General features: G+C 41.8%; 1 protein-coding gene across 1 annotated transcript in view; it reads left to right on the forward strand.

Annotated features, from left to right (window-relative positions):
* The window catches only part of ADAMTS7 (ADAM metallopeptidase with thrombospondin type 1 motif 7), a 176,291-nt gene that overhangs the window by 26,780 nt on the left and 127,084 nt on the right, over positions 1-22,427 (forward strand). The window contains exons 3-4 of the mRNA XM_044660286.1: positions 2,438-2,796; positions 5,118-5,145. Of these exons, the coding sequence (XP_044516221.1) occupies positions 2,438-2,796; positions 5,118-5,145 (387 nt within the window). The remainder of the gene's footprint in view (positions 1-2,437; positions 2,797-5,117; positions 5,146-22,427) is intronic.

A 22,427-nucleotide genomic window follows, 5' to 3' on the forward strand; every position in this document is an offset into this window, starting at 1 on the left:
GACAGAGACAGAGAGAGAGAGAGAGAGAGAGAGAGAGAGAGAGAGAGAGAGAGAGAGAGAGAGAGAGAGAGAGAGAGAGGTGTATCTGATGCTGTGGAAAGATCACTAACTGGGATCAGGCTTGGGTTCAGATCCTGTTTAGGCTACTACCTTTGTGACTTTGGCCAGGCCATTTAACCTCTCTAGGCCTTAGTTTACTTGCTTGTCGAATGAGGGGGTTGTAATAGAAGCTTCTGAGGACCCTCTTAGCTCTCTATCTCTGAGCTTATGTTCTTTAATCTGCCCCATGATTCTTTCCTCATGCTTGCTCCATTGTCCACCTTGGTCAAGCAAACTTATGGGACTGAACCCAAGTGTCCACAGGAAAAGGAGACACACACACACACACACACACACACACACACACATGCACACACACACACTCACTCACAGACACTCCCACACATATACATACACATACATACTCTTGTGGCAAAGCAAATCAGTCGATTGTAGAAATCGATCATGCTCTGTTCAAACCCTGTGCAGGTCATTGTGGGGAATTCAGTCACTACCTTTGGAGCTCACGATCTAGTAGGGGAGAAAAGACAGATTTCTAGAAAAAAAAGAGCGGACACCAAAGTGGCAACAGTCAGTGTCAGGAGTGCAGAGGAGCACGAGGTATTTGGGCTGGATGCGGAGGAGGGTGGAGATCAGGGGGCATTTTGGAGGTTGTATTGGTTTGTGTAGGAAGGCTTTCCACTTGAGATGACTGGCTTGTCCAGCTGTATCTGAATAGGGATTTCCCTCCCCTCTCCCCAGAGCATCATTGAATCCTAGCTTCTCTTCCCAGAGATCCGTATCTCCCAAGGCTGCCCTTCCCATTTGGGGTCAGCTCTTGTTGTTAGGGAGATTTTACATCTAGTGAACTGATATTTCCCACTCTGCAGGTTCCACCCATTGCTCTGGGACCAAGTAGAATAAATCAAACTCCTCTACTACATGGCATCCTTTTGGGTACTCCATGGCAGCTATGCCACCCCAATCCTTCTCTTCCCTAGGTTCAGTTCCTTTAGTTGACACTCACGTGATAAGGCTGTTAGAACATCTTGGCTGTCCTCCCGATACCTTTCCCAAAATGGGATGCTCAAACTCAGTATAATATCTGAGATGTGACTTAACTAGTGTGTGGCACGGCCGGGAGGACCGCTTCCTAGTCCTGTATAACTTCCTCTTGAGCAGTCGGCCAACCAAGCACAGATTAAGTGCCTTCTGTGGAGCAGGCATCAGTCTTAGATTAGATCAGCTTCTAACTATCAGGCCATTCTGAGGACTCATTTGGAGCTTTCAGTGCATTAAGAATCTTTAATTAAATTAATTAATTAAATAAATAAAATAATTAAAAGTCTTTTCCGTATGAACTCTTTGTTGCCTAGACATTTCTTCACCATCCTATACTCTGCGACATTGTTTTTTTTTGGACAAGAGCACTACTTTACATCTTCCCCTGTCAGACTCTTATTTTTTTGAGCAATTATTCTAGTCTGATTTTCTTTCTGCATCCCAATTGTTGCATGTGATATGTTTGAGCAGCTAAGTAGCAGAGTGGATAGAGCAAGGAGACCGGAATTTAAATTCATCAGACACTTGCTGGCTGTGTGACCCTGGGCAAGTTGCTTAACCTCAATCTGCCTCAGTTTTCTCATCTATAAAATGGAGGTATTAGTAGAACCTAACTCCCAGGATTGTTGTGAGGATTTCCAGATGCGCGCACACACACACACACACACACACACACACACACACACTCTCTCTCTTTCTCTCTCTCTCTCTCTCTCTCTCTCTCTCTCTCTCTCCATTTTTTAAGGGAGCCTTCTTCCATAACCAAAAAAAATGTAAGCAAAGCCAACAGAGAGAGTGCCTGAATCTGACAGTGTTTGTAACATTCTGCATCCATAGCTCCCTGCCTGTTTTTTGATTTTTTTTAAAAGCTTTATCGCCTGTCTTAGAATCAATACTGTGTGTTGGTTCTAAGACAGAAAAGCGGTAAGGGCTAGGTAGTGGGGGTTAAGTGACTTGCCCAGGGTCACACAGCTAGGAAGTATCTGACACAAGATTTGAACTCAGGACCTTCCATCTTTAGATCTGGCTCTCTAACCACTGAGCTACTTAGCTGTCCCCAGCCCCCTACCTTTTCAAGGAAGGAAAGCAAGTTCATTTATTCATCTCTTCTATGGGATCAAGATAATTAATTCCAATTTATCTAGTTTTCAATTTTGCTTTAAGGTTCTTTTCTTATTTCCATTTTAAAAAGAAGGAAAGTGGGGGTGGGTGGGAGGGAAAGACACTTCCCCAAAGCCACTTGAATGAATTGGTGGCAAAGATGAGATTAGAACCAGTTCTCCTTTCTCTGGATATTTTGGCTGCTTCTTGACTATTTGATGATTTCCTTTCTCAGAGACATTTCCTTGGGGCCAACCTTCCCTGGACATCGTGCACCCCATCCGAGTGGATGCTGGTGGCTCCTTTCTCTCTTACGACTTATCTCCCCGGCTGCTTCGGAGAAGGGACCTCTCGTCCAGGGCTGGCCCTCCCACTTATTATGAGCTGTTATACCAGGGCCGAGAGCTGAGATTTAACCTAAGCATCAACCGCCATTTGCTGGCCCCAGGCTTCGTGAGCGAGACCCACTATGGAGGCATCACCCACGCCAAGATCCATCCCTACACATATTCCTATGCTTGCCACCTGGTCGGAGAGGTTCAGGACCCTGAGCTGGCTGGCGGGTTTGCTGCCATTAGCTCCTGCGATGGCTTGGTGAGTGTTCTGGGACTATTTGTGTGTGTGTGCGTGTCATTCTGGGAAATCCCTATATGGACAAAATGCTAGCTCCTTTCCTCATTCATCTAAAATGGCATCAAACAAGCCATCTAGGTAGCTCGGTGGATAGGATGCTGAGCTCAAATTCTGCCTCAGACACTTACTATCTATGTGACCCTGGGCAAGTCACTGTCTGCCTCAGTTTTTCCATATGTAAAATACTATAATACTAGTACCTCCCAGGGTTATGGGATAAAATAAGATAATATTTGCAAAGCACTTTGCAAATTTTAAAGTATTGTTTAGGAGGCAGCTAGATGGCTCAGTGGATTCAGAGCCAGGCTAGAGATGGGAGGTCCTGGTTTCAAATCTTACCTCAGATACTTCCTAGCTGTGTGACCCTGGGCAAGTCACTTAACTTCTGTTGCCTAACCCTTACCACTCTTCTGCCTTGGGACCAGTACAGAGTATTGATTCTAAGATGGAAGGTAAGAGCTTTAAAAAAAGCCTATTTAAATGTTAGTTATTTTTATTGTATTAAAGGGTTTGCAGTTGAGAGAGCTAGATTCCATTCCCAGTTTTCTTGTTTATCTGCTATGTGACCCCTCTCGCATCTTTAGTCCTCTTGTCTATAAATGGGAACAAAGGATAATACTCAGATCAGCTGCCCGATAGGTGGGCAGTGAGGATTGAATGTGTTTTGTAAACTCTGAAGGGCCACCTAAATGGGAGCTATTATGATTATTCTGAGGATCTATTGGAGATGACCTACATTAAAGGCACTTTGAAGTGAATACTGTGCAATTCAAATGCAGGTCATTATTACTAGAGACACATGAAAGGATTTAGCTAAACTGAGAGAGAGAGAGAGAAAGAGAGAGAGAGAGAGAGAGAGAGAGAGAGAGAGAGAGAGAAACAGAGACAGAGACAGAGACAGAGAGACATACAGAGACAGAGACAGAGACAGAGAGAGACAGAGAAAGAGAGAGACAGAGAGACAGAGAGACAGAGAGACAGAGAGACGGAGACCTGTACACTGAAAAAGGATTCCATTCATCAAATATTCTTTGCAAGGCCCTGTCCTGGGTACTGTGATATCTTAGAGCCTGATTTAACTGGAATACTTGGGAAATGGTGGTTTCTGGGTAATTGAATTTTTTGATTAATTAAGTCAACCTGCTCAACTTTTGTATTTTGAATTTTTGGGGGGGAGAGAAGGGGTTTGGAATGTCCTTATAATTCATATATATAATAAGTCAGAGTTGTCATGCTGTCATAGAAACCCCTTTGAAGCCACTCACTCTGCAGTGGCAGGCTATTGCCAGAGGGAAGAATACCACATCTTCTCCTATAGTCCTAGGAATAACTCTGAGAGGTTACAATTTCTTTTGAGCCCCCATCTAGTATGTTTCCCACTACCAATCAACCAGGAGAACTATAATACCTTCTAGAAAAGGGTATTTTCTGAGAAGGTAGAGCAAGAGCAGTAATTATTACGAACCATTCTCTCCTAAGCTCAGGAACACATTTTCCCCTTGAACAAAAGTCACTAAGGTTGAGATCATCTGCTGGAACCTTTTGTATTCAATATGCAGTTCTGCCTTAGCTTCTTCTGTGTTATCGATACTTTTGACTGAGGCCAATTAGAAGACTTTTGGTCACCAGATAATACCTGCTTCTCAATCAATCACAGCTGGAAGAAGGCTCACCATCCCTCTACATGTTGAACAGGAACCAGGCAGAGAATATTTGCAAGTGCTCTAAGGGCAAGTCCATGCATGTTCAAAGGGCAGAATGAATAAAACATTTGTCCAGCATTTACTATATGTAGAGTACTGTCCTAAGATCTCTCAGTGCAAATAGAAAAATAAGCCATTTGCTCTTCTAATGGAGCTCACATTCTAATGGAGAGGCAGAACATATGGAAGGGTTTAGTTGCAAGACAGATGGAAAGGCCCCGTGATCCTTGAAAGAGAGATGCCAATGCCTCTTTTCAAATGCCATTTCTGTTGGTAAAATAGTAGCTATTCCTGAAGTTGAGCCATCTGACAGTGCCAAAGACTTTGGTGGCAATAGCTTTCTTTTCTGAGTCTTCCATAGCTATGGTTATAGCACCTGTATGAGCAAATGCCAAGTTTCATGTTCACAGAGTTATTTTCCTGGGATGATGACTGAGGATACTGGGCTAGAAGCATTGCTATCCACAAGGCTTTGAGGTTCAGGGTCTTGGACTGGCTCCATCCATCAGGATCTGTGAAGAGATGCTGGTCAAGGACGCTGACTCACCTGACACATGATGCCTCCTATCTCTTACCCAGTATGCCTTGTCATACCTCATGAATGATGGTTGGTTAGTAATTGGTAGGAGTGGCTGGCCTCCTCTCCCAATGACTTGTCTCTTCGGATGATGGCTGCGAGGGCCTGGCTGGAAGTAGGACTGGTGATCTGGGAGGTGCTGCAGCTTCTTCTAAGGTTCCTTTGCTTATTTGCTTCTTGGTGGTAATTGGTCGGTAGTTGTTGCTGGTGGTGATGAGGAAGGTGGGATCCTTCTCCACAGTGATGTCTGGGAACTAGGCTAAAAGCAGGTCTCATGGTTTGGTGGCAATGCTTTTCCCAAGGCTTTTCGGCTCATGGTCTTGGGCTATCTCTATCCAAGTCTGAGGTGAGGTCAGGATGATGATTTAAATTGCTTGGCATAAACTACCTCTGCTCTCTCCTTCTAAGTGCCTTGCTGCTTAAGCTGATCTGGTTATTTCCCCCCAATTAAATGGTGAATTCTGTCTAGGGAAAGGATGGCTATGGGAGAAAGGTGTCAGCTTAAAATTAACAAAGAAGATCCAGAGAGTCTGTAGACCCCCAGTAGTTGGAAAGAACTTCCATCTGATTGGGAATTCCCTTCCTAACATCTCTGACAAATGGTTACTGGGCTCCCTTCTGATGATCTCCATTGATAAAGAGGTCCCTGAATCTCAAGGCAATATATTTGCTTTTGGAAAAGGTTAGGAAAGTCCTTTTTTGTACTTCGTTGTTTCCTGCCTCCGTATCCTTCTGCCCTCTGGTCCTCGTAATGCTGACTTCAGTCATCAAATCTATCAGATCCTTCTTTCGAGTGATATTTGAAGACAATAATTACAGATCCTGTATGTCTTCTTTAAGTTACACCTCTGACCTTGTTGGCCCCCTCTAACTTTCTTTTTTTTAAGCCCTTACCTTCCATCTTAGAATAAATCCTGTGTATTGGTTCCAAGGCAGAAGAGCTAGGCAATGGGGGTTAAGTGACTTGCCCAGGGTCACACAGCTAGGAAGTTTCTGAGGCTAGATTTGAACCTAGGACCTCCTGTCTCTAGGCCTGGCTCTTCACTGAGCCACCTAGCTGGCCCGACTCTCTAACTTTTTAATAAAACTCACTTTCACTGACCAGCTGGGTAGTCCTTTGCCACGATGCCCCTGCAGCATTTACCTCTGCCTGGCATCCCCTGCCCTGACACATTGCTCAGATCTTGGTATAACAGCCTCGCTTATATACAGATTTTCCAACTATTATATGTTGCCAGAAGCCTCTGTTTCCACTAGAGAAAATATCTATGGAAGTTGTGCCCATCTTGAGTTATCAAAAAGCCTTATGTGTTTCCTTGTAGTCGTCAGTTCTTCCTCTAGTTAAGCTATGTAGAAGGTGAAACGGTCCTGGGTTGATAAGGATGGGAAAGGTGCTACGGTCCAGGAACTTGTTCCTATAAAGCATTTTAATTTGCAAAGTGCTTCCTGTACATTATCCCAATAGTACTGAGGAAATCCATACACTGATAATAGTCACAGAAGGAATGAGAGGGCCAGTCAAGATTCTCTGACCTCTGACTGTCAGCATCCTCTGACTTCTGACTCAGGTGTGTCAGAGAGAATGGATTCAAATGATTTTGTCATAGAATCATAGGAAAGGAACTGAAGTGATGTTAGAGCTCATCTAGTCGTCTACGAGGGTTGGACTTGGAGTCAGGGAGACCAAGATTTGAATCCTGCCTTGGACTATTTCTGGTTGTGTAAACTGTAAAGGAGGTAAATGAAACTGTGATGGAGGTTGTGAGACCTCTTATCTAGGTGAATGAGGTTGCTTTATTTTTTTTGTTTTGAATATTTCTCCTATTTACATATTTCATGTTCTTTCCCTCTCTCCCAAGTCCCCCTCATCCCCCCTTAGCCAACGTGCAGTTCTACTGGGTTTTACATGTATCATTGATTAAGACCTAATTCCATATTATTGATAGTTGGACTAGAGTTATCATTTAGTGTCTATATCCCCAATAATATCCCCATCAGCCCATGTATTCAAGCAGTTGTTTTTCTTCTGTGTTTTTCCTCTCACAGTTCTTCCTCTGAATGTAGCTAGTTTTCTTTCTCATAAGTCCCTCAGCCTTGCTCTAGATCCTTGCATTGCTGCTAGTAGAGAAGTCCGTTATGTTCAATTGTACCACAATGTATCTATCTCTGTGTACATTGTTCTCCTGGATCTGCTCCTTTCACTCTGCATCACTTCCTGGAGGTTCACATGGAATTCCTCCAGTTCATTATTCCTTACAGCACAGTAGTATTCCATCACCAACAGATACCACAATTTGTTCAGCCATTCCCCAATCGAAGGATATTCTCAATGAGGTTGCTTTAAATAAGTTTCAGTGACTCTGCAGCTGAATGTGATTTGTGTTGAATCAGCTGACAGGCCACACCACTCAATTGTTTCCGCCTTTACAACTGACCAGTGAGGAAGTAGAAGATTCTTCCCCAACTGTCAGTGCTAAATGAACTTAGTTCTTTAGATGAAATGAAGAATAATAAACTCAAACTATTAAAGATGTTATTTCTGACTGTGATTTGTTGATCCTAATAACAGAAGATCAAAAAGCACTTGAATGAACTCGATGATGTAAATAAGTTTTATTTTATTTTTTATATTTTTATTTTTATTTTGAGTATTTTCCCATATTTACATGTTTCATGTTCTTTCCGTCTCTCCAAACCTCCCTACCCCGTCTTAGCCAATGCACAATTCCACTGGGTTTTACACGTATCATTGATTAATATCTAATTTCACATTATTGATAGTTGGACTAGAGTTATCGTTTAGTGTCTGCATCCCCAATAATATCCCCAACAGCCCATGTGTTCAAGCAGTTGTTTTTCCTCTGTGTTTCTCCTCCCACAGTTCTTCTAAAGAAGTTTTAACTGACACCTTCCCCTAAGAATCTGGTCAGTACGGGCTTCTCTCTTTTAACTCATTTAATGATGGTGAACAAAGTTAGGGAAAGGATGGGTTGAAATACTGAGGAAAGAGGGATTAGGGATGAATCCTAAAACCTTGTCTAACTAATTAAGCCTGTAATAAATCTTCTTAAGTTTTAGGGAGAAGCTGATTTCTTGAAGCCTGCCAGGCAAACTGCCTTGGTCAGGCCTAAGGCCTGACTGATTATTTGATGTTTTAGCTCAGTTCAAGTTGACTTGGTTGAACAGAGTTGATCTTCAATATTTATCTTCTTGTTGGTGTTTAGCAAATTTGTATATTGTTGATGGTGTTTAAGGCTGGATGCTGATAGCACTGGATGAGCAGTGAGCCGCTTAGGTAACTAATCCTATGAGGCAGGGGTCGGCAATGAATGGCTCTCGAGCCATATCTGGCTCTTTCGAGGGCCAGAGATGGCTCTTTCTGCAGGAGCCATAAAGTCCATTATTTTTCAGGCACTGTTACAGGAGTGGCACTGTGAGCACTGAACGGCTCTCACGAAATTACATTTTAAAAAATGTGTTGTTTATGGCTCTCACGGCCAAAAAGGTTGCCGACCCCTGCTATGAGGTATAAATTAACCTAGCTAAGAGACAATCCTGAGATGCCTACCCTCCTGCCGCTCTCCAGAACGAGACCCAGAAGCTAGAAATCAGTCTCAATTTATAGGATCATCTCAACAGACTTTTTGGTCTCATGCCAGCTCATGCCACCCCTGAATTCTGTATTCCAACCTCAGTAACTGGCAGCTAACCTGGCCCAATATGACTTCTTGCAAAAGTATTTACAGACCTTAAAGAAGTCATTTACACTCAGTTTCTTCATCTTTAAAATGAAGAGGTTGTCCTTGGTGATATGCAGGGTGTCTTCTAGCCTCTAAATCCAAGATTCCACAAACCTCCTCATTTTATAGAGGAGGAAATTGAGATCCAGAGAAGCCAGGCATCTTGTCTAAGGTGAGGCAGAAGGTGAGGCAGGTGGTGAGCAGAGTTGGGCTTTGAACCCAAATTTTTGACTCTTAAGGATGTTGGCCTTTTGTAAAAAGGAAGAAGCTCTGCTCCATGGCCTCTAGGTTCCTTTTCAGTTCTGAATATATGTTATGAACCATGAGCAGTGCGATATCATCATCAGAATACAGGATCTATTGTCAGAGGGTCTGGGTTCAAAACCTGGCTTTGCTCTGTGGCTTCCCTTCTACTTCCTCGTGTCTAAAGTGGAGGGATTGAATTAGCCAGCCTCTGAGGGCCTTTTGAGATCTCAATCTGTGCATCTGTGGACACATTAAATAAGCACATTCATTAAATAAATTAAATAAAGTCAAATATCCCCTGCCTTCGAGGGGCTTAGAGTCTATCCAGGGAGACTTCATGAACAAGCATATACTAATCAAATCCCGGAGAAAATGCAGATCAAAACAAAGTATTAGCAGCTTGGAGAATTAACAGAGCCACACCAACCCTGTCCCCATGTGGAATTTTGTTGAGATGTTACCTTTCTCCCTGTGCCTTGTGAAGGGAGCTGACTGCTTGTTGTACCTCAGTTTCCCCTTCTACTTCAACCTTTCTCTCTGCCCCTGAAGTTATAACATCTTTTCCCTCTCTTGTTCCTTGAGGACTGCCTTGATTCAAGTTAACAAACATATGAAGCACCTCCTTTGTGCCATACCTAATCGTTCCCAACTTCCAAGTGGGAACATCCATCCTACTGAGATGAGGGATACAACATGAGATACACGCCATACATACATCCTCCTCCTCTTTCTCCTCCTCCTCTTCCTCCTCCTCCTCCTCCTCCTCCTTCTTCTCCTTCTCCTTCTCCTTCTTCTCTCTTTATTTCTCCCTTCCTCTTTCCCTCTCTCCTCTGTCCTCCTCCTTTCTCCTCTTCATATCACTCAGGTATCTTTCCTATTATCTTTTCCCTTCTCTATCTCCCATGAAGAGGTGACTCACCCCTTTGGCAAGCCCCCTCACTCTTGACCCCATCTCCTCTGGACTTTTCTAGCAGATCATCCCATAACCATCCCATCAGACCTCCAGTCTCGGTCTCTTTCTTTGGGATGCCTCCTACACCATTCATCTCTTCCCTGACCTAAAAAGAAAACCCTCCTTGGATTTGACCATCCATCCATCCAAGCTTCCCCATATTCCTCTGGGGCTCAGAAATGACCTGACAGCATGTTCTTTCTGGCCCAATCTATCCGGAGCTTGGCTAAACCCAAATTCGGTCCAAGAGTCCTTCTCGGGCGAGACTGAGAGTGACGGCACCAGAGCTTGGGGAGAAGGGCCGCCATTGGGACGCTGCATGGCAGCTTGTTTTTGATGTTAACATCTGTCCTGATGCTGTGGTACGAGTTAGGGGATGATGACATGTGTGTCGGCATCCTCCCCAACCACGGTCCGGTCCCTGCTTAAGTTTCAGCCATCTGTAGCTTCGGCTAAGCCTGCCACTTGGCAAAAAGACGGCGACACTCAGTGCCTCAGGATTCTCGAGGTCCAGGAAGGGAAAACATGAGTTTGGTTCTTTTCCATTCTTTAGGCCTGACTCAGCCGAGCTGGACTTCCTGGGGCTGCAGCCAGTGTGGAGAATAGAAGCTGCCACAGGGCAGGGACAGGCTGACACGATCCCCCTCTCCTCTGGTCTTCTTCAGGCTTCCCCCCTCGGGCCACACGACGTGGCCTTTAATTGTTCCTGACTTGTTGCGTGGTATAAAGCAGGTAACCTGGAAGGCAGGAATTATACAGTCATGAAGTCTGAAGACTTCAGTCAGCCAGCAAGCATTTATTTAGTGCCTGCTATGTGCCAGGCGCGGTGCCAAGCCTGAGGACAGAAAGAAAGGAAAAAGCACAGCCCCTGCCCTCAAGGAGTAAACAGTCTAACTGGGGAGGCAGCGGGTTATATTAATAAATAGGTATATACAAGACACATACCAAATAACTGAAAGGTGTCTTAGAGGGGAAAGAGTGATACTTCCTAATAAATAGTTATTTTCGTATGCCTGCCCTTTACTAGGAGCAGGTAGGTGGCTCAGTAGATAGAGCTCTGGCCCTGGAGTCAGGAATCCCCGAGTTCAAATCTAACCTCAAACACTTCTAGCTGAATGATCCTGCACAAGTCATTTCACCCTGTTTACCTCAGTTTCCCCATCAGAAAAATTAGCTGGAGAAGGAAATGGCCAACCACTCTAGGATCTCTGCCAAGAAAACCCCCAATGGGGACAGGACTGACAACAACTCCTGTACTAGGGGGCAGCCGGTGGCCATAGAGCAGTAGACTGGACATTGGCTTTGGAGTCAGTGGACCTGGATTTGAATTCCAGCTTTACCCCTTAGACTGTGGTCCCCCTGCTGCTCTGGCTCTGTTTCCTCAACTCTGCTATGCTTTGCCCTCTGAGGTCTATTCCGGTTCTGCGGCCTGCTTGGAAGCTCCTTGAAGGCAGGAACTTTGCCTCATTAATCAAGATGGGGCGCCCCATTTATCACATTATCCATAGTTAGTGGACATAACACAAAGAACGCTGGACTTATAGTCAGGAAGACCCGAGTTCAAATGTGACCTCAGACACTTCCCAGCTCGGTGGCCCTGGGCGAGTCACTTCACTTTTCAGCCTCAATTTCCTATCTGTAAAATGAGGATTATAGGAATGCTTATCTTCCAGGGTTGTTATGAGATTCAAATGAGGTAATATTTCTAAAGTGCTTTGCTAACCTCAAATTGCCATGTCAATACCGGCAGTTACTATTATTTAATGAATGCTTACTTTTCTTTTAAAACATGAATTATTATTTTAATTTTATGTCATTTCCTTTTCCTCCATTTCAACAGATCCTTCCCAAATCACAAATATGAGATTAGCGAGACAAACCAGCCAGCATGTTGGCCTTGCCTTACAAGTACTTCTTTTCACAGTCAGTCGTTTACCACCTCGAGGCTTAGTTATTATAGTCATTATAATTATTAATACCATTATTATTATTATTACTGAGAGGAGGGAAGCATGCTTTACTGCCAGGCCTCTAGAGTTAAGCTTGCTCACTGCCTTGACCAGAGTTCTGATGTTTCTCTCTCACTTTCTCTTCCTTCTCTCTCTGCCTCTCAGTCTCTCCCTCCTTCTCCTCATCCTGCCCCACCTCTCTCTGTCTCTGTCTCTGAATCTCTGTCGCTTTCTCTCTCTTTCTCTGTCTCTCTCTCTTTCTGTGTCTCTGTTGTTCTCTCTGTTTCTTTCTGTCTGTCTCTGGGTCTCTGTCACTCTCTGTTTCTCTCTTTCTGTGTCTGTCACTGTCTCTCTCTCCTTCTCTGCCTCAGAGTCTCTGTCGCTCTCACTTTGTTTCTCTGTCTTTCTCTCTCTGTGTCTTGTCTGTCTCTTCCTCTGTTTCTCTGCCTCTGACTTTCTCTTTCTGTCTCTCTCTCTCTCTTTCTGTCTGTTTGTCTGTCTCTGTCTCTGTCTCTCTATTTCTCTGTCTCTCTCTTTCAGTCTTCCTGCCTGTTCTCTTTTCTGAACAAACCTGTGTTTTCCTTGGTGTTGGCGCTCGCAGGGAAGTCCTTCCTCTGCCACTATACATCTACCTCTACTCTCCTGTTGATTGTTCTACAGAGTTGCCTGGTAGGGGATGATGGGGAGGTGGGACACTTAGAATATAGGACATGCCCAGAGTCACACTTCAGTAGTTATCTGACACAAAAAGAGAGACAGACAGACATAGAGAAAGAGAGACAGAAACAGAGAAAGTGACAGAGACACAGAGACAGACAGAGAGAGAGAGAGAGAGAGAGAGAGAGAGAGAGAGCAACAGCAACAGATACAGAGAGAGAAAGACAGACACAAAACGATACTTACTAGTTGTATGACTTTGAGTAAGTCATTTAACCTCTATTTGCCTCAGTTTCCTTGCTTATAAAATGAGGATAATAATAGCATCTACCTCCCTGGATTCTTGTGAAAATCAAAAATAAATTTAATTTATAAAGCATTCTGTAAACCTTTAACTGTGATATAGATTATGGCTATTATTATTATTAAATGCCTGTTCTTCATTCCCTTATTCAGCATAAGCATTTATGAGCCACCTATCAGTCTCATTGATGCCCCCAACTTTTGGCTTATAAGGTGACTCTAGGATTTTGAAGACTGTGCCAAGAGGGAGCAGCTCTGACAAGTCCTTCTAAATGGGGGAGGTTTTGAATACAGGCCCAGTGATCACTCAGGTGGTTTTCTCCCCTAGCTCTAGCCTAGATGGGAGCAGAGATGCTCATTACTGAAAGCTGGATGACCAAAGTTATCATAATTTTTTTGACCATAGAAACTCATTAAGGCCATCTACTCTATAGTGGTGATGTGGGGGTGTGGAGGCAGGGGGCGGGGAGTCGTGTGAACTGAGAGGTCGTATTTTGTGTCTCTGGAGGGAGTAGGGGTCCCCCCCACCCCAACCTGTACCAGTGACATTAGAGCTCATTTCCATTGAAGAATTTTTTTTTTTTTTACCCTTGTACTTCGGTGTATTGACTTATAGGTGGAAGATTGGTAAGGGTGGACAATGGGGGTCAAGTGACTTGCCCAGGGTCACACAGCTGGGAAGTGGCTGAGGCCAAGTTTGAACCTAGGACCTCCTGTCTCTAGGCCTGACTCTCACTCCACTGAGCTACCCAGCTGCCCCCCATTGAAGAATTTTAAATCACACTCCTACGTCCTAGAGTTGGCATGAGGGAAATGGGAATGGATTTGATATTTTTGTTTTTAATTTCTTATTTATTTTAAACATTCTTTTCTTTTGAAATTTTGAATTCCAAATTCTCTTACTCCTTCCCACTGATCCCCACCCACTGAGGAGGCAAGCAATATGATATCAAATCTACATGTGAAATCAGGCAAGACACATTTCCATATGAGCCATATTTTTTTTTTAAAAAGCAAGAAAAATAGGGGCAGCTGGGTAGCTCAGTGGATTGAGAGCCAGGCCTAGAGACGGGAGGTCCTGGGTTCAAATCTGGCCTCGGACACTTCCCAGCTGTGTGACCCTGGGCAAGTCACTTGACCCCCATTGCCTACCCTTACCACTCTTCTGCCTTGGAACCAATACACAGTATTGACTCTTAAGACAGAAGGTAAAGGTTTAAAAAAAAAAAAGCAAGAAAAATAAAGCGAGAAAACTATATTTCGATTTGCACACAGTGTTTATTAGTTTTCTCGCTGGAAGTAGATAGCATTTTTTTCATAATGAATTCTTTGGAATTGTCTTGGATTGTTGTATTGATCAGGTCGCCAAATAATTCACAGTTGAACATTATTACAACATTGCTGTTACTGTATACAGCGCTTTCCTGGTTCTTCTCCTTCACTCTGTGTCAGTTCATTTAGGTCTTGCCATCTTTTTTCTGAAACTACCTCCCTTGTCATTTCCTACTGTACAATGGCACTCTGTCCCAAGCACATGTCACAGCTTGCTCAGCCATTCCCCAACTGATGAGCATCCCCTCATTTCAAGTTCTTTGCTACCACAAAAAGAGCTCCTATAAATGTTTTTGTACATTTGGAGCCTTTTCCTTTTTCTGTGGGATATAGACCTGGTAGTGGTATTATTGGGTATGCAAAACACTTTATAGCCCTTTGGTAGAGTTACAAATTGTTCTCTAGAATGCTTAAGTCCAGTTCAATACTCCACCAGTATTTCAGTAATGTCCTTATTTTTCCCTTATCCCCTCCAGCAGTTGTAATTTTTTATAGATATGAGATTTAGTACGTCAGAGTTATTTTAATTTACATTTCTCTAATCACTAGTAATTTAGAGCATTTTTCGTATGAATATAGATAGCTTTAATTGCTTCTGAAAACTGCCTGTTTCTATCCTTTAATCTTGTATCAATTAGGGAATGCCTCTTATTCTTATAAATTTGACTTATTTCAATACTTAGTATATATTTGAGAAATGAGGACTTTATCAGAGAAACTGGTTAGAACTTTTTTGATATTTCATTGTTGATGGTATCTTTTAACATAATACATTTTTTCTGATTATGTCTTTTAATTAGTTTTTTTTGCTTTTGCTTTGAGATCATGATTGCTACCCCTGCCTTTTTTGCTTCAGCTGAAGCATATTAGATTTTGCTCAAGCCCTTTATTTTAATTCTATATGTGTCTTTTTGTTTCAAAAATTCCTCTTATAAACAACATATTTTTAGATTCTAGTTTCTTATCCATTCTGCTATATACTAAAATTTTTATATATTAAATATGTTTATCATTTCATCCAATTTTCTTCATTTTCTCTCTCTCTTTTTATTCTGTTCCTCCTCAAAAATCTATCTTGCTTCTAACCACTGCCTCTCTTAACCTATCCTTCCTTTTATAACCTCATTTCCCCATATCTCTTATTCTTTTTCCTCCTAGTTCCCTATTGGAAAAGATGGATTTCTATATTCAATTGAGTATGTTTATATATTCTTATCTTTGAACAAATTCTGATGAGAGTGAGGTTCAATCATTGCCTACCCTGTCTCCATTATGTCCTCCATTGTAAAATCTCTTTTTCACTCACCTCTTTTATGCAAGAAAAATTTCCCCATTCTACCTTTCCTTTCTCTGTTCTCCCAATGCATCCCTCTTTCTTCCCTTTTCTTTTTTCTTTTTTGGATATTATTCCAACATAATTGACTCACATCCCATGTAAACTCCTTTTAACTGCCCTAATAGTGCTAAAATTCTTAGGAGCTAATTATATCATCTTCCCATATAAGAACATTAACAGTTTCATTTTTTTTAAACCCTTACCTTCCGTCTTGGAGTCAATATTGTGTATTGTCTCCAAGGCAGAAGAATGGTAAGGGTAGGCAATGGCAGTCAAGTGACTTGCCCAGGGTCACACAGCTGGGAAGTGTCTGAGGTCAGATTTGAACCTAAGACTTCCCGTCTCTAGGCCTGGCTCTCAATCCACTGAGCTGCCCCCAACAGTTTCATTTTTAAAAGTCCCTTTTGATTACTATTTCATTTTTACTTTTTAATGCTTCTCTTGAGTCTTCTATTTGAAGGTCAAATTTTTTATTCAGCTCTGGTATTTTTTCAGAAATGTTTGAAAGTCCATAATTTTATTAAATATCCATTTCCCCACTGAAGGATTATACTCAGTTTTTCTGAATAGGTTATTTTAAAAAATTGTAATCTTAGGTTTTTTGCCTTCCAGAATTTCATATTCTAAGTCCTTTGTTCTTTTAACATGGAAGCCACTAAATCTTGTGTGATCTTGACTGTGGTTGCTTGATATTTGAACTGTTTCTCTCTGGCTGCTTGAAGTATTTTCTCTTTGATCTAGGGGTACTGGAATTTGGCTATAATATTCCTGGGAATTTTCAATCTAGGGTTTTTTTCATGATGTGATCAGTGGATTCTTTTAATTTCTGTTTTGCCCTCTGAATCTAAGATATTGGGGCAATTTTCTTGAAATATGATATCTTTTTCATGGCTTTCAGGTAATCCAAAAATTATTAAAGGCGTTTTCCTCAATGTATCTGCCAGGTCAGTTGTTTTCCCAATGAGATATTTCTTATTTTATTTTTTCCATTCTTTTGAATGTTTTATTATTTTCTTATTTCTCATAGTCATTTGTTTCTATTTAACCAATTCTAAAATTTAAGGAGTTCTTCTTTTCAGTGAATGTTTTAACCTTTTTTTCTAATTCACCAATTCTACTTTTTAAGAAATTCAGTGAATTTTTGTGCCTCTTTTACCTTTAGGCTAATTCTGTTTTTTTTAAAGATACTATTTTCTTTAGTATTCTTTTGTGCTTCTTTTAACAAGCTGTTAATTATCTTTTCATAATTTTCTTGCATCACTCATTTTGTTTCCCAATTTTTCTTCTACCACTCATCTCTTTCTTGAACTCTTTGAGGAATTCTTTTTGGAACTGGGTCAAATTAGCATTTTTCTTTGAGACTTTATTTGTAGCTATTTTCACATTGTTGTCTTCTAAGTTTATGACTTGGTCTTTCCTGCCACTGTAGTAGCCTTTTATATTCAAATTCTTTGTTTGGTCATTTTCCCTAGCCTATTTCTTGACTTTGAACTTTTTTTTGTTAAAGTTGAGCTCTGCTCACTTGTGGGTAGGGAGATACTATCTTAAACTTCAGACTTTTTGTGCTTTTTTCAGAGTTAGTTCTGGTGGGGTCTGGTTTTATTTTGTTTTTTCTTCCAAGGTGTTGTTATCCTGAAAGAGATGAGGTCACTGCTCTCTCTGTGTTCTGGTCTTTACCCAGAAAGGACCTCTGGTCTCCTCCAGCTGTAAGTGCTAGCACTCTTTGCTTTGAAACTATGACTATGTGTTTGGGATATGGTCTGGCCTACACCCTGGTGTCATAGACTTCTCTTGCTGACCTCTTAAGTTTTCTTCGGCCAGAAAATGTCTGACTCCAACCTATTTTAGTCTGTGCTGCTCCAAAATTATATTTTATGTATTATTTTACAGTTGTTTGGAGGAAAATGTTGGGAGAATTCAGCTAAGTGGCTGACCCTAATCTGTCATCTTAGCTCTTCCCCAGCCCCCAATAGATTTTAAGAAAGAGAATAGAATTTTAGAATTGGAAGAAATTTCACATGGCATCTATTCCATCCCTTGCCTGAAGTTTAGACACTTCATACAACATGTCTGACAAGTGACCCTCCAGCATCTACCAGAAGACCTATAGTGTCATCAAAGAGTCCATCAATCAAGAAGTATTTTTAAAAGAACCCACAATGTGCCAATGGATGATCTGAAGGCTGGGGGAAAAAGACAAAAACAAAATTATCCTTGCCTTCAAGGAGTTTCCATTTTAATAGAGGAATAACATTTATAGATCAGTATGTATAAGATGTAGACAGAATAGTTGTAAGGTAACTTTAGAAGACAAGTCACTAAAACTGGGAGAATTGGGAATGGCCTTCTGTGGAAGATGGAGCTTGAGCTAAGTCTTGAAGGAAACCAGGGATCTAAGGGCCAGAAGTGAGGAGGAACAGCATTGTAGGCTTTAGAGACTGCAAGTGCAAAGGTATAGAGATGGGAGATGGGGCATCATATTTGATGGATGATTTCTTTGGCTCTACTATTTTTATAATTAAAAAAAATTTTAACCCTTATCTTCTGTCTTAGACTAGATACCAGGTATTGGTTCTAAGGGAGAGAAGAGAGTCTGTCTCTATCTTTCTGTTTCTGTGTCTCTGTCTCTCTCTATCTTTCTCTCTCTGTGTGTCTCTGTCTCTGTGTCTCTCTGTCTATCTTTCTCTGTTTCTGTCTCTGTCTCTGTCTCTCACTCTCTCTCACACACACAGAGGGGAGCCTTTGGGTAATGATCCCCCTCAGTCCTCCGTGCTTTTTCTTATCTCATATCTTTCCTTATTTTTGTTCATGATGTGTATCTATATCTATATCTATATCTATATCTATGTCTATGTCTATGTCTATGTCTATGTCTATGTCTATGTCTATGTCTATATCTATGTCTATATCTATGTCTATATCTATGTCTATGTCTATGTCTATGTCTATATCTATGTCTATATCTATGTCTATATCTATGTCTATAGATATAGATATAGACATAGATATAGTTATATCTATAGCTATAGCTATATAGTCCATGATGCGTCCCACCCCACCTCTTGCTATTCCCCCCATTCTTTAGGGGAATGGAAACTTCTTGAGGAAACAGCTAAGAGTTTTTGACTTTATATTCCCAGTTGCTGTCATAGAAAAGACACTTAATAACGGTTGTTTTTAAATAAGTAGTCTTGCAACATTGTGTGTGATTCAATGTTATACCAAGCAGTTAGGGGGCTCCGAGAGTTCTGAAAAGGGGGAGGAGGTAACTAGAAGCTGGCGGAGGGCTTCAAGGAGGAGGTGGAACTTAAGCTAAACCTTCAAAAAGTAAGTAGGACTGGAAAGGAAGAAACCATTCTAAGCAGAGTTAAGGTACAGAATTAAGAATTTGCCTGGGAAGTGGAAGAAGAAAAGAACATGGTGTAGAAATGAATGGAAGGGGTCAAATTTGGAAAGGTAGATTGGATTCAAATCAAAAGAGCTCCAGACATTCTCCTATGGGTAATGGAAAAACCTGAATGGTTTTTAGGATTGTGAGGTCATACATTTAGAGCTGAAAGTTACTTTAGGTTGTCCAGTCCAATGCCATCATTTTTATACACAAGGAATCTAAGAAATGACTTAGCCAAGATCATATAGCTATTAAGGGGTTGAACCTAGATTTGAACCCCACATCCTCAGATTTAAAATCCAAGACCCTTTTTGCTGCCCTACAATGACCTCTGAGGTCCCTCACAACTCGGATATTTTGGGATTCCATAGTCTTAGAGGTGTCAAACTCACTGGAGTCAGGAACTAGACTAAAAGGTAATTGGGAAATATTTACCAAAATAAATAAAAATACAATACAACATAGATAATGTTAGTTTGTGGTATTTTTAAGTTAACATGCCTCTGGCAGAGTGTGACATCAAAGGTATGGAGGAGCAATTGTCCCATTCTGAGAACTGACAACCAATTCCCCAAGGCTGTCCTGAGAGCCTGGCTTGTCTGCCTGTCTAGGGAGTGTTTCCTCAGGATTCTCTGATTTTTTTCTGAAGGTGCTGCTGGGGCTGTGTAGGTCTTTGATCTATTTCTGTCCTCCCTTCCCCCAAAAGAATTCATCTGTGGGTTGGGATGATTCCTTAAGAAGTGGGACCAGGGGGTGGAGACTTCCCGTGGTCCATTTCCAGTGGAGCCCTGGGAGAAAGGCAACAGGAAGACAACTCTGAGTGGATCCTAGAAGTGACTCTGGGAAAATATTTGGCCAATTCTGTGGGAGTTCTGGGAAGTCTCCTCTCTTTCTTTCCCCACTACTAACCTATGTGCCTGTGGTTAAAAATAGCGAAGGAAAAAATAGGGCTAGCACGACAATTGTATATACAGAGATCTCATACTACAGCAGTTATAAATGGTGTCATATAATGGAAAGGGTTCTGTGCTGGAAGTCCGAGGACCAGGGTTTGAACCCTGGCTCTTCCTCTTACTACCTGTTGGACTTTGGTCCCAGTTTTCTCATCTGTAAAAGAAGGGGGTTGGACTAGATGGCCCCTAAGGCCCCTTCCCATTCTACTTGTGTGATCCTATAAAGCTGTGTTGACAAACCTATGGCATGTGTGCCAGAGTGTGCTGGAGGGGGTTGCTCCTTTCCCTCTCTCCACATGTACCTGAGGACATTTCTCACATCACTCACCCTTCTGCCCAGCAGACCAATGTGAGTGCTTCCTCCCTCCCCTGTCTAGGGTAAGGCAGGGGGCTTACATCTGGTGTGAGAGTTGCAGTTTGGGTACTCAATCTCTAAAAGGTTCTCCATCATTGCTATAAAGTAAGGGAAAGGCCAATATTTTTTTTCTCCCCAGTTACATGTAAAAATAGTTTTCAGCATTTTTCAAAGAATATTGAGTCTTGAATTCTCTACTTCTCTTCCCCTCCTCTTCCTCCCTTGAGATGATAAGCAATATCATATAGATCTTACATATGCAGTCATGTAAAACATTTTTCCATATATTTATCCTTTTGGGGAAGGAAATTCAAATAGAAAAAAAATTAAGAAAATGAAGAAAGTTTGCTTTGTTCTAGATTCAGACTCAGTTCTCTTTCTCTGGAAGTAGATGGCGATTGTTAATAAGCATTTTGGAATAGGTTTGGATCATTGTATAGCTGAGAATAGCTGTTCTTCATAGTTGTTCATTGTAAAGTATTCCTGTCACTGCACAGTGTTTTCCTGGTATTGCTTATTTCACTCTGCTTCTGTTCATGTAAGTCTTTCCAGTTTTTTCTGAGATTCTCCTACTTGTCATTTTTTAGAGCATGTATTCATCACGTATTCCATCATGATCATACACTATAAATTACTCAGTCATTCCGCAGTTGTTGGGCATCCCTCACTTTCTAAATTTTGGCCCCCGGAAAGGCCAGTATTTAAAAGCAACAATAAAACCTCACTTAGAGCAATGGAAACTGGAGGAGGTGGGATGGCACAGTAAGGAGGGGAGCCAGCCAATCACAAACAAGAGAAAGACAGAGGAGAGGAGCACTTGGGAGTCCGGAGTTCTGCAGAAGACAGATGACAAGAATGTGGCCAGAGGGATGGAGAACCAAGGATGTCTGTTTTAGTAGATATGGAGATGTAAGGGAAGGGATTTAAATGACCCATCTGCCTGGATTCCTGACCTCGGATTGCTGCCCACTCTCTCCGAACCTATTCTTCATGCCTGGATTTGACTTCTAAAAGCTGATTTTCCCCCTCTCTAAACCTCATATGCCTCCCTAAATTAGCTTCCTGACCTCTGAGGGCAGACTATCCCCTACACCTCATCTGCCTATTTGTATACCTGACTTCAGAGAGTGAGTTGCTTGTCTTTTCTAATCTTCACATGCTTCCCTAGCTAGACTCTTGATATCTGAGAGTTACCTGTTCTCTAGAAATCACCACCCACCAAGATTCCTGACCTCTGGGAGCTGCCTGCATTCTCTGAATCTCATTTGCCTACCTGGGTTGCTGATCTCTTTCTTTTTCTAGTTTTTTTTTTGTTTTCTCAACAACAAATGCCTGCCTACCTCTTCAGGATTCTAGGTCTCCTTGGAGTCAGTAACTGCAAACTCCTTAACTTGAATATCAAAAGCCTTGACCTGAGTTCAGATTCAGTCTCAGACATTTACTAACTCTGTGATCCTCAGCAAGTCTCTTAACATTTGTTTGCTTTAATCCTCTGGAAAAGGAAATGGCAAATCTTTCCAGTAGCTTTGCCAAGAAAATCCCATAATAGGTCATGAAGAGTTGGACATGACTGAACAACAACAATAGATTGTCCAATTGAATGTATATTGTAATCTGGACAACAGACATTATTCATCCACTTGATTTTTCCTGTGTGGATGGATGAAAGCCAGATTCCTTTGAGTAACTACAGACGGCTTCTAGAATGCTCTGGAAAGTTCTGGGGTTTGATGTGGTTTGCACAATGTAATTTCTCCATCCCTCCCCCCAAATGCTTCCAGGGGATCTTGTTGTTCATCCTGTATTTTTTTGAAGAGGACCAGTGACATCAAGGGATGATGTCTTGACTTGAATGTGAATTGGAATTAAGTGAGAGATAGTTGCACAAAGTCATCAGCCTTATTCTCTCTGCTAAAGTCATTAAAGTCCAGTGGCAAGACAAAAATCAGGACTACTGGCAGTGGCCTGGGATGCAGCAGATGACTTTGGCATCTTTGATGTCTGACCAAGCTCTAAAGGCTCCACAGAGCTTTCACCACCATCACGGCTATTGGGACAAATTGTTCTCAGCTACTCATTCTTCTGGGGGATGTCTTCA

The sequence above is a fragment of the Gracilinanus agilis genome, chromosome 2 (assembly GCF_016433145.1).
Source record: "Gracilinanus agilis isolate LMUSP501 chromosome 2, AgileGrace, whole genome shotgun sequence".
NCBI lineage: Eukaryota > Metazoa > Chordata > Mammalia > Didelphimorphia > Didelphidae > Gracilinanus > Gracilinanus agilis.